Here is a 13,512-nt window from a genome sequence, read left to right on the forward strand (position 1 = left end):
ATATATATATATATATATATATATATATATATATATATTTATTTGTTGTAAATGCATTTTATTATATAGTTTAATGTGATATCAATAAATGACATTCTGCATTTTGGAACTACGTCAAACTGTATTTTCTCGTATTAAATCAGATATTTCTATCACGTTGCAGCTGTTCCAAATAAATAAAAAATGCTTACATCTTAAACTACACTGTAAGGTATAACATATGGTGTATTTTTATTTTGAAGACTTCTGAACAACTGAAGATGTTGCCGTAATTTATGACAAGCCGAGCTTTTCCCAGATTAAAAAAGGTTAAGCTTCATCTGCTGTTGGCTAAATCCAGTTATTAGCACAGGGACAGATGCCATCACAATGTGTGCTCCTGCTTCCTGGATTCACAATATAGCAAAGGTATCAACAGAGAGAGAGAGCGAGAATTCAAACCCCTGCCGAGAAAAAATGTCGGCCATTTTACATTTTCAAAAAATAATTTGGGAAGAGAGAGGCAGCGCGCCTGCGGAAATCAGGTCTGGATTTTTTCACTTTAATTCACTAACGCGGTATTTGACCGCTGCTTGTGACACTCACCTGAAGCCATAGTGGTGCGTTTCGAGCGTCAGGCGCTTCTGGTTTACGTTCAAACTCTATGTGGAGGCGCGTCGAGGTCCCGTTGTTTTAAGCATCTAGTGCGACGCGATTCGAACCATTTGGAGCGTTTGACGCTCCACGTAGACTTTATACGTAACGCAACGTGAGGCTCAAAACGCGTTTGGTGTGAACGCACCATTAGACCGGGGGGCAAAAAGGGAGCGGCGTGCAGGGCTGTTTGGTGACGTAATTTATGTAATGTGGGAATATGGGAGCACAGCGGGAAACGGGAGTAAGATACGTGGTTTCCCGGCAAAAACCAGAGACTGGACAGGTATGTTATGGTCAAATAAAGTTTAAATTACCGTTAATTATCCCCAATTACTTGATAAAAATATTGAATGTGGGGCGTGGCGTGGCGCGCGACCGGTATGCACAAGCTACAGATCTCGTAGCGGCTCGACTCACGTTGTCGGTTCCTTTGCTTCATGTCTTTGTCCCCTTTTCTCTGTCTGACTACTGTCAAATAAAGGCCACTAATTCCAAAAATAATTCTTAAAAAAAAAGAAGTTGTCGTCGACTGTAAAAGAAAAAAAAAAACGTTCTTATGCTCCTGCATGTATCAGTTTGAGTGAAAAGAGTACGCAGCCTCTGCTATATATAAAGACCAGCGGTGAGTTGTGAGTGCTAACAAGCATGTTGGGTATGACTGCGTAGAGAGGTGACTCTGCCATTTCCCCTTCAATTACCGGAGGAGATGTTTCACTGATACGCAACAGGAGGTGGGCCGGCTTTCCCGTGGATGAAAATATCAGTCAGGATTCACGGCATTCACATCCACAGGACCTCACACATCCGGTGATGGGCAGAGACTGAAACGGTGGAGGGGGTGGGGGGATATTGCTCATATTCATGACTGGAATGGAAAACGTGGACATCAAACCAGTTTGCATAACATAGATATAAGAATCATGCTGACTTTAAATATGTCTGTTCTAATTCAAGGCAAACATCCTTGCAAACATCAGTAACCGGAATGACAAGTATGGCTGGCGGAGCTGAGTATTCACCCTTTAAAACACACATGGAAGTCACTGAGCTACAGACGCACCGACTGGCTGCCGAATTTAACCGATTACAACTTCTGACAAATATCTCGAAGCAGCACACAGACCATTAAACAGACGTGGAAACCAGTCGAGCATGAGCCACGCTTCAAACCAGAAAATCTGATCCAGCAATACGACACACAGCAACTTTTTTGTAGCCGTGCTATTCAAATTCCGGATGAGCTCTTGGGAGCCTGTTGGCTCAATCAAGCATTAAGTTGGCTGATCTTGATTTCCTGTGCTGTCTGGCTGGCTGCCAGAACCTAACAACCACATCAGCACTGCAATGTTAACCAGATACTACTGGGTCAATCAAAGCTTGCAAGATTCTCTTACTGTGTCACTTTGGATGAAGTTTGCATCAATTTAGAAATACACATCCTTAGATTTTTAACAAACGTTGTTGTTCCAAATCGCTGTTTAGATGGAGTCCGCAAAATCCCCCAAAAAGAAAGATAAAACAATCCAAATATAAATGAAGTGGAAACTACAAGAGCAACAAAAAAGAGGACAAGAGTATATAGTTTAAATTATTCTTCATAATACATTCACAAATAATTCTCAACTTTATTTAGTCAGGAAATAATTCGTAAGCTTATTCTGAATAATCACCTCGTCTTTAACTTCTTATGTAGAATATTGGGTACTTAAATGAACTAAATCACCATGGGAACATGAAAATAAAATATTAACTCACTGAATCAGCTTCTCTGTTGTGATAAAGTACAATAATAGGTGATTAATGTCCCATTTAGATCTCTTTTTTTTCAACAAAGACCTACTTGAATGGTTTACCTGACAGCTGGCCAATTAAAGGTGGAGATAATTATTTAAATTAAGCAATTATTTCAGTAAATTAAGCTCCATCTCAAAATAAGAGAGTAATTATTTATTAATCTAAAGATGACTAACAAGAAAAATGCTTCAAGCACACTGATTTCCAACTTGTAAGCAGAAAAGTATTTCCTCTCAGTTAACAAAGCTGGAAATGGCCAAACGGGAAGAGATGATGTCTATGATATTTTCAGATTTTCTACAGTTTATTCTGTGATTTGTCACCAAGTTAAAATCCGTTGCTATTTATCATGCAACTGTTGCACAAGAAAGTCACATCACTCCCTCCATCCTGACACAACAAAATTTATTGATGGTTCATTTGCTCAACCTCTTCAAAATCGACACCGTGAACGTCGATCAACTCACTGCGACATGATAGAAAACTGCTACCGTACAAAACCTCTCTTTACACAAAAGGCAGTGGCTGCAGAAAATAACCAGGCTAAAGGGATGGATTGTTTCCGTAAAGTGCCGTTGTGTGGCGTATCAATGTTATCCTGGCAAGTAATTCTCATTTGGGATTCAGGATAATGGCTATTTGGAACAGGGTCTAAAGAAGAACACATTGTATCAGAAACCTTGAAGATTTCCAAGCACTTTCAACAAGTTCATATGGTCAAATGTCCAGTTTAACACTGTGTGTAATTTTCATCTTTCCTGGTGCTAATTATGTGACACACAGAGTGAATTCATAGACATTTGATGTTGTTGCTTAGGGTGCAAAATGTTTCATCTCCAGTGATTTTAAGATGATGTCTGAAGAAAATCTCCAGACAGCTCCCACTAAAAGTAATGGATATTTGCAGAAAGGTGTTTCAGCAAAGCAAATTAATTTATTTTTTATTTTTTGGTGGTTTTTCTAATTCTGAGCTCACTGTTTGACTGAATTCAGTCAAGTCAAATTAATACTCTGTTGTCTACAAATGAGCAAATTTGTTAAAAAAAATAAAAAATTAAGATAGCAAACTCATGACAAATGCTACCCAAACTAAATTGAAATGAACTATTGTGAGGTAAGTGGTAACTCATTGCTAAAATTGTTGGTATAATATGTAATTCCTAAGAATGTTTTATTCACTGCATATAAGACTTAACAAAACAGACAAAATAAAGAGGTAGTTAAATTATTTTTCAATTTTGTTTTATGTTTTTAGTAATCAAAACCTTAGGACTGAATAAATAAATCAACTCCATATATTAACACGTGCCTGTGCTTTTTAATTACCAGTTAGCATTGGCACAAGAATGCTAAAAAAATCATTCTAAGGTCTGATGAACAAAGGAACTTTGTTTTCCAAGCTGGAAAGTTTTCAACAGTTTTAAGGGATTATATATGTTTTTTTTTTTTACTTTTGAAAAAGGGCTACAGAGTGGGAAAATTTTACCCTCCCACATTCCTGTGGAAAACGAAAAAACGCCCCTTTTGTGAAAACTCTTCTTAGCCTAACCTCGAACACTAAACAAGCCATGCATGTCGTACATAACAACAACAACGGTGGGTTAAATGTTTGTCTGTGCTGCATCTGTTCATTAATACTTGTGTTTTGTTGTTCGCCATTCTTGCGTTCTCCTTGTGTTTAGCTCTAACCTCACATGAAGGTTCTATGAACATGTCCCAGACTACATGGTTGGCGCCACCTAGGGGTCTGGGGGAGTAAGAATAGCAACTTGGGCTGTCCTCTGTGATTCTGTGTTGATGCAAACGTTTCTGGAATGGATGTTTTTGAAACTACAACCCATTTAGAAAAAAAAAAAAACAGTTCCAATGTTGACAGTGCCTAATGTTAGCCTAATAATTCAAAGTTTTGAATTAGGAAAAAAGTACTGCTATATGAAGGTTCACTCTGATATTTCAGTTTTCACCACCATGCACTAGACAGTTTCAAATCGAAATTAATAAGCATCCAAATTTTCTAAACCAGAAAACTGACAATGCAGATTTTTCTGTGTAAATGTGCTGTATTTGCACATTCTTAATTTAAATAGGATGGTTAGATAATTTGGCACTATCTTCTTATCAAAAACACAGATTCATTCATGCGCATGGCGACTGCCAAATGTATCCCACAACTGATGAGCTGGATGTGCCTGGAGATCTCCCTTTGCATTATTTTTCCCATCAAATTTATAAAAAATCTTCCATAATCTGCCTAGAAAATATCCTGTTGCTTTTGTTTCCCAGCTGTCTGTATTAGGTAACAAAATAAAGACCTGATGAATAAATCACCAATAGCATACCGAGTTGTATGGAGCTTCAGAGCCACACGTGGAAACAACTGAATTTGTCTCGTTGGAAAACCGTCTTTATAATATAAATAATAATTATCACATTCTCTAAAATAGCCAGGAAATATATTTGGGTGAGAGATTTGCTCTTGAATAGATCCTGCTCTAAATAGCCATTATTAGCTTAAATCTCCACAATCCACCGCACGCAAGACACTGGTTTCTTCTAAACTCTCTGGAAAACAATGCCAAAAATATCTCCTCATTTGTTAACATCCCTAAAAGTATGACCTTATTTATTTATTTATTTTACACAAATCAATTATAACAGTCTGTCTGGCTTAAGTAAGGAACTCGTTTGTTCCATGCGTCGTCCCTGAGCACATTGAGAGCAAATCACACAGGCAGGCCTTCATAAATAACATTTACACCAGAAACCCGCGCAGCGTGTTGGAATGTACGTCATTACTGCGAGCATTTTCATTCACATTTATTTACACAAATTCATAGTTTCATTTAGTTATGCTGCGTTCTGAGCCACTACACACACAAGCACATACTCCCACACACTTACAACGCACACATTGATCACGTGACTTCTGCTCAAGCGCCATAAAAGATTAATGAGATACGGTGAAAGCGTTTAAATCGTAGAGCTAAGAAAATAAGTTAGCACCGTCTGTGTTTTAGTCATAAACTTCAGCGTAAGACATCTTTGATAGCAGTCGCATAATATGAGCAAACCAAATACTGGAGACAAAAACAATATTACATCAAAACAGTGAAAGCGGTTAATTTTCAAAATAGTATTTCACAAGAAAAACAAAAAAATATTTCGATGCTTTGAACTGAAATCAGAATCAGAATTAAGTCTGTAAAAGTTGCTCTTTGTCCCCATGAATCAGGCGCCTTCAGAGAACATTCTCTGAGCTCCGTCTTTCCAAGTAGTTAAAATATTTTAACATGACTTTCATGAAACAATGCTACATCTACCTGCGGCCACTATTTAAAGGGGCGGTGTTATGTAAAATCCACTTTTTTTTTTTTTTATCATGTTATAATGTTATTCCCTAATCATAAACATACCAGGAATGCTGTGGCAGCCGTTCAGCTGTTCAGAACGCCTGGATAGACCCAGGTCCGCCTTTGAGAAGCTCCTTGGAGCTGCGGTTTCTGAGCATCTACCTCACAGAGCAGACCTGCCCCACGACTGCAGCTCCCCCACTTGGCACCTTCAGACTAGCTGGCAGCAATTAGCTGAGTTCATTATAGCAGCTACTTCTCAGTGAAATGGTGGTAAAAACTTTATTAAAGGGTTAAAAGCTGAGCGACATTGTAATGACTTCCTGAAGGCGGAGTTTCAGAAAAATCTGATGTTTTTAAAGAGACAGACGCCTAATTTCAAGGTGTTAAATTACAAAGTAACATTTCTTTAAAGTCATGTTTCATGTTTTTAGGCCTGGAAAACGCATAATACTGCCCCTTTAAATATGATATCAGAAAAGCTCAGAAACAAAATGTAGTTTTGTAAACTTAGTTCTATTCTTGGAATGTAAACTGTCCCACTTCTTTCACCTCGGCATATAATAAAATCGTTTGTGACGTGTCGTGTGACAAACTGCTGTTTCTCATCACAACATTTAATAAAGCGCACCGCTCAAACCAGGAACCAGATCCAGGCCTCATACGGGGGTCGTCCTCCGGTTCGCCCCGTTTTTCACATCCTTCTGGAAACAGTTGTGCACTTGTAAAAACCCGGTATTCCTCTCGGGACTGTATGGCCCCGTGGGCCCACTTCCGCCCTTCAGAGGGTCCCTGCTCAGCGTGTACATGGATATATCCCCCATGGGCAGACCCATCCCCAGCCCCATGCCTCCAGACCCGCCGCCCATCTTCATTCCCACGGGGGAAGCTTCGCGGGATGGGTCGGTCGATCTGGAACTGGAGCGCGAACGCCTCCGTCTGTAGCGGTAGCTTGGTATGCGGGAGTATGGCGAAGAGGACGAGGTGGCTTTGATGAAGTCCCGCTTGGCCCGGAATCGCGTCTCCTTGTTTTTCTCGATGTAGATGTTGACGGCGAGTACGCCCACCGACTCCGCCACGATGAAGGAGAGGGCGCCGAAGTAAAAGGACCAGCCGTAGTTGTACTGGTTCTTCTTGTCCTCGTCTTTTTTGTCGCTGGGGTCCCCGGCATTGCTGGAGATGTAAACAATGATGCCGATGATGTTGCTGAGGCCTGTGGAGAGGCACAGGAACGCAGATGGTCGTTGGTAAAAGCTAAAAAGAGAAACTCTGCCTTCAGATTATGACACGGTGTGTAAATTCTCTTGCTTTCTGTTGTGACAACAGCATGTGTGTGTAAAGAAGACGGGCCCTTTCCGTGTTCTCTGTGATATTTACAAGAATCTCACACACACACAAAAAAAAAGTCTATTTTTTGTTCAGAGTGTATTTGGGTGGAATACATTTAGCATCATCCAGGTTTGTGTATGTGATGCTGGCTGTCAGACTTGTCCTACCTGCAGCCACAAACAGGATGCCTGCGCTGAGCAAGATGTTGTTCTTCCTGGTGTATAAACGGCCAACTCCGACACACAGGCCACCCAGCATCAGGAGGACGGTGCTGAGAATCGGAAAGAGGCTCGATGCGCGGACTATACCTGTACAAAAATGACAGAGAGAGTAAAGCAATGTGTAATATGAATGGCCGATGTCGGTGTGCTTAATGAGGGCACACACAGTGGATGGTAGAAGTGTGAAACCACAATCTTTTCATAGTTTATGAAACATAAACAGGCGCTTTGGAAACAATCACATTTGATTTAATCAATCAGGTTTTTTTGTGTGTTTTATGTCCCAAAAACACACACACAAAAAAAACAGTTATTAAAGATGCCATACAGTAAACAATTGATAAAAACCAGTAAGAAACATTATATTTTGATGAGTGTCATCATTAAAATCATCAGTATTTGGAACTTCAGTGGAACTTTATTTCATCCATCCTGTGAACAAATCCAGTTCCATTTCAAAAAAGTGACGCCGGATCAAGAAGTCAAAAGTCCTGGTTCCACAGAAGTTAAACATTTTGTTTCATCAGACCAGAATATCTTCTTCCACAATACTTTGGGAGATTGTAGGCAGGCCTTAGTCTGGACACATGACCAACACAGGACAGTAGTGTTACAAGAACACAAGTTTGGCAGAAAACCCTGCAGCTCTTTCTGTATACTGACAGCTTCTTGACATCCTCCAGAATAAGTTTCCATGGTGTATTTTTCATTCATATTGTGAAAAACATTCAGTTTTTTCTTGTGACTGTAGCTAACCTGCCTGCAACCTTTAGCTTAAGGTATTGTCTTCTTGTAAGACAATGGGTTGTTCTCTGAAATGAGGCCAATCCTGCTGTGACAACTGGACTTTGAGTGTCAAATACACTTTGACTTAAAATCAAAGGGTGTTTCAACACATTAGTGTTGCATAGTAGTTTGTTTTCTGATGGACAAACGTTATATTAATGGTGTAAAAATTAAAACCTGGCATTGTACAATGATTTACTCCATGTTAGCTGATACCACACCTATCAAACTGACCATAAAATAAATCGTGACGGTTTTGTTCCTAGCACATGATATTAGTTTTTGCTTTGCTTGCCATGGCTTTGTGGCTTGAAGGTGGTGAACTGCTGCCAGACAGGATGTGGGAAATGTGGGGGAGGCTACCCCATGCTGACCGGCTGATTCATGCAGCACTGAATGCTAAATGGTAAATGGTCTGTGCTTGTGTAACACTTCATCAAGTCCATAGGACCCCAGAGCGCTTCACACTACATCCAGCCATTCATGCACGCATTCACACGCTGATGACTGACACTCTGAGACGCACTCTGCCCTACAGACTACAGTAACTTCCACATTGTTTTCAGTAAGTCTCTTTTACTTCACCTAAAAATGTAGTAATAGTGCAAAGTAATATCTGAGATTATTTAAATTTGGTGTTCTCTTTAAATCGTTGTGAGCATCATGATGAGATCCAGAGAACCATCTGAGGCCTTAAGAAAGAAGACTGTAGCAGCTTATGAGTCGGGTAAGGGATTTAAAGCTGCAGTATGTGACTTTTATAAAAATTGTTGAAACTGTTAAGAAATCATGACAGTTTGATACGAGACAGATAATCTGTGCAGGAAAAAAAAATGAGCTGATATGCCTTCTCCCAGTGCTTTCCGTGCTAATTAGGAACAACCAATCAGAGCAAGGAGGCGGGTCTTAGCGCTGTCAATTATGCCAATGTGTGCGCCACTCCTTCCACTTTGCTCTCTACTATGATGCAGCTCCATGTGTGTGTTAAAAGCAATGCACTGCTCTAGAAGAAACGGGATCAAATTTGCCAAGAAAGACCAGGACTTCTGGAATAATGTTCTTTATGGAGGCGAGTCTTGAATTGAATTAGCTAGACTGAACAGAGGACATATGGTTTTTTCCAGAAAATGTCTGGTTGGATATTAGGGGTAAGAGCTTTCCACCATGGATTCATTCCATCATGCATAAGAGGGTGGTGGACAAAAATGAGGCCATCTGTGTAAAGAATCCCAAGCAAAACAAAACCAGTTTAAGCCGGAGTGGGACCAGAACCTGCAACGTGTCAATGACCCAAAACACACCAGCAAGGAAACAAAAGGAAAAACAACTAAGAAATGGAAAGTTTAGGGCTAAACTAAAACCGAGATAATTATTCTTTTGGGATACCAAATAAAAACAGGGTCAGTATTACTGATATCAATACCAATACTGATACGTTTTATTATTTAGGTTTGATATATCATTACAATTCTAGCCTTCTGGTGTTTTTGTGGATTTTCCTATCAATTATTTCCTTAAAACCTGGGACAGAATTTGAACAAAGTTAAAAGTTGTCTACAAAATATTTGAATAGCAAATTAACATAATAAACAGAAACAATAGAAAAACAAAATAAATTTGTGTTCATTATTTCCTAAAATAAAGTGCAAAAAATCATTTGAGAGCTAATCAAAACAACAACAAAAAAACCATTCCAAAAATAAGTTAAAATTTCAAGAGGGAATCTGGAATTAAAGTATCTTTCTTACCAGACCGATATCGATTTGATACTGATACAGACTTGGAATATTGTCAATATTTTGGATCCTCTACTCCAAAGTGGATGACACAAATCCTAGTTTGTTTGGTTTTTTTCCTCAGGTAGAAATCTAAATTTTATCATATATTTTGCTTAATGAGAAACCCAAAGTTTACTTTGATAGTTTAACGTGAATTAAACTAACCCTTATGGTGCGTTCACAAGCGTCCGACGCTCCACACAGATTGTGAACATAAACCAGATGCACCTGACGCTCAAAACGCGTTTGGTGTGAACGCACCATAAGACCACACATCAATTTGTAAACCTGTCCTAATAAAGAACTAAATAACTTGATGGGATGCCCTATTCAGGAACGTCTGAAACTAAACCCATCTTTTTTCATGAAATGAGACTTTGGCATTCATACGCATATAAGTCAGCTTTGTTTTACACAATCCACGTTGCTCATCACACAACGCTTCATTTTCTAGCAGAGCTGCTTACCGTCATGACATCAGGCTTTTATTGGGGGGATGGAGATGTCATGACACATTAAGCACTCTTGTGATAACTCCATCATCACAGAGGGGCAAAAAAAAAAAGACGGTGGATTAAAAGCTGGAGTGTTTGAAGATGAAGCGGTTGCACTGACTTACGTAAGATGTACTCTGAGCTGTCTGTATCGTAGTCGTTATCCTCCGGGAAGTGATTGATCCAGAAGCAGCTTCCCTTGTTGATACCTGCGAAGAAGCCAAAAGCAAAGGTAAGACTGGAAAGTAGGAACCGGTGGACACCGAGATATTCTTCCAGCCACGTTGGAAACCCTACAACAGGATCGAAAGCACTTTAAATCTACGCTTTCCCAAAGCACCTTCTACTCAAAGATCCAGTCTCTTCCCTGAGAAACATTTCTTCATACTTTTAAGAGAATAAAACATTGGCTGATTATAAATATTAAACGGTTAGACTTTGAATTAAGACTCTGACTCCAGTGTTTCTGCCATTCTGACATGCGAGTCTTTATTTTACGGTTAGCTGCCAGCATGAATGACTCTTACACCAATAAACCGAAGCCCCGGAGGCACAAGTTTCACACGTAGGGGATCATTAACATGTACCAAAGCCTGAAATATGGCAAGAAGAGGACCAGACAGGCTGGAATGCAAATCACACTCTGGAAGAAAACAACAGCGCGTTAGCTGTCGGATAGCTCTACTTACCATTTCAAAGTTTCATCACTGTGGTGACGAAACACCACAATGAAACTCCTTCAGTTCAGGAGTTTCAGGACTCCTGAACTGAAGGAGCTGAACAAAGCTAAACTAAAGCTGTTCAGCTTTAGTTTAGAAAGAAATGGCAAAGAATTTTTACTCTTCACGAATCTTCAAATTCCAAAACAGTTGTGCAATTTGATCAGATGTAAAAATATGTGCAATTAGGAAAACCTTCAGACAACTACAACATGCACCAACACAATTTATTTATTTTCCTTTTGGTAATAAGCCGAAACACCTTTCCAGTGGAGTAATGATCTACTGTAAGGAAAGGTGTTTATTTGACTCTTATCAATAATATTTCACAACCGGAGGTCACTTAGGGTAATTCAGGCTCAAAACCAACTCCCGGTCCAGTTTCATACAAAGTTATCAGATTTTAGCCGTTTTATGACCATTTATCTCTATAACTATAGTGACTACTTGTACCTGTGTTTCCATTGAACATAAAATTGCGCAAACTGGAATTAGGAAAACAAATTTGCTTAATGGAAACACACTAATTTCAGAAATGTTTTTATTCTAGGATGAGGCGATTTTTTTCGACTGCATCAAAATGAGTAAAAACTGCAACGGAAACACTTATTTCTTATCCCACGAGTCGCGTTATCGACAACTTGATGTTGCTACTCCTGGAAAAGACGAAGAGCTGGTGGGAGGATGAATGGGTGGCATGTTTTTAACGGCGTGTTGAGTGAAGAAGCTTATTCACGTGGGAGTTTAATTGCGTTTCTTACCTAACGGAAACACAACTATTGCGAAATTGTATTTTTCCGACATTTGCGGAATATCAAAAAGGTTTTGCGAGCATTTGGTGATGGAAACACAGCTAATGATAAACGTGGCCAATATACTCCAAACACTGTGTTCAGCTTCCAGTATTTGGAGTTGATCAAGTAGATTTTGAAACTCATAGCTTACTTATGCGTGCACTTTATGTTAAACTACATTTTAGGCTGTGAATCTAACAAATCTGGGATTTCCCTTCACGGTTCACGGTTGAAACAAACACTAGGTGACCCACTTCAGTTTAAAATCAAAAGGTACAGAGATTCTTAAGCACACCAGGTGTATTCTCTTTGTTAGCTTTAACTGTAATATGTGACTCAGGTTCAGAAAATGGCTGATCTTAAATGAGGCAGATCAATATTGGAGAGAAATCCTGATGAGGGCTTCTTCATCAAAAACACGACCTAATAGAAGAAACTACCCATTAGGTTCATTTAGGAGTGTAACGGACAACATATCTTTACAAAATAGTTGCTTAGTCCTTCACTATTAACCTATTTTTTTGTGGAAAACAGCTTCTCTCTTGTTTTCAGCAGACTCTGTGTGGCTCTGCCTTTTTAAATTTATCGTTATGGAACGACTATGAGCTCAGTTGGTGTTAAAAACTCGAAATCAGCGAGAGCACCGGCTGATTAGCTGCTTTCACTTGACTGTTTAATTTCTGCCTGATTACCTTTCTGTATGCTGCGACTGCGTCGCGTTTTGCCGTCTCACTGGCGGCTTCGGCTGCTGACACGTTTTGGTATGTGATAAAACATTGCAATCGCCCAAATACTGACAGACATGTAATGACCTGACGAGTTGAGTAATGTAGCGTTAAGTTGTGTCATTTAGTCCCTCTGCTGCTTATGGTTTGCATGTGATTCTCCTCGGTGAAGTTAGCATTTTCGTGGCTGATGTCTGAGACAGCAGAGAAAGAAAATTAAAGAAATTCGGGGATTAAGTGATGAAACAGGCTCAGACTGTTTGCTCCCCTATCTCAAGCTCTGTCTTTCAGTTTCTTTCAACAGTAATCTAGTCTTTTTCACAGCTCTCTCCCTTTCTCTCTCTCTCTTCACCATCGGGGCTCAAACACTTCCCTGGCATGTTTCAGATTGCTTTCCTCTCTAAATTTCCTCCAGCTTCCTTTTTAAAATGTACGCCTCAAACAAGCACCTTGAATTAGCGCCGAAGCTCAATCAATGTTTTATTAACAAGCTGGCTGAGTACGTTCTGAATTTATAGCTCGTCCCTTTAAAACTTCTAAGTTGGGGTTTCTGAGTTTACATCTGAGAAAACAAAGAAAACCCAAGTGGCATTTTTAAATCATCAGGGTTTCCGTGGTTAGAATCGGCGTCACGTTCATCTCAGCCATCTTCCAGTTCCCAGTTTGAAACCCAGCGACGTTGCTGTATAAACACAGCATTACGACGTTATGTGTGTGACTCATACAATGAGATTAAAAACCAGCAGCAGTGTAAACAAGCAGCACATTACCACAGCTTCAGACATTTTTAAGTGTGAGGATTGAGTGTTGAGATTCAGGAAGTTGATTTCTCAAGGTGAAATTGCAACTTTCACTGGATTTTTCCAAGTGAGAACTGGTAAAAAAA

The 13,512-nt window shown here is 39.6% G+C and overlaps 1 protein-coding gene across 1 annotated transcript in view; it reads right to left on the reverse strand.

Annotated features, from left to right (window-relative positions):
- Positions 1-6,212: 6,212 nt before the first annotated feature.
- cacng4b (calcium channel, voltage-dependent, gamma subunit 4b) overlaps positions 6,213-13,512 on the reverse strand; it is a 16,355-nt gene continuing 9,055 nt past the window's right edge. Inside the window, exons 2-4 of the mRNA XM_015048703.1 lie at positions 10,514-10,597; positions 7,277-7,417; positions 6,213-6,993 (exon numbers count right to left, since the gene is read on the reverse strand). Of these exons, the coding sequence (XP_014904189.1) occupies positions 6,440-6,993; positions 7,277-7,417; positions 10,514-10,597 (779 nt within the window). The 3' untranslated portion in view covers positions 6,213-6,439. The remainder of the gene's footprint in view (positions 6,994-7,276; positions 7,418-10,513; positions 10,598-13,512) is intronic.

This window comes from Poecilia latipinna, unplaced genomic scaffold, assembly GCF_001443285.1.
Source record: "Poecilia latipinna isolate Pla-1442-1.1 unplaced genomic scaffold, P_latipinna-1.0 Scaffold900, whole genome shotgun sequence".
Taxonomy (NCBI): domain Eukaryota; kingdom Metazoa; phylum Chordata; class Actinopteri; order Cyprinodontiformes; family Poeciliidae; genus Poecilia; species Poecilia latipinna.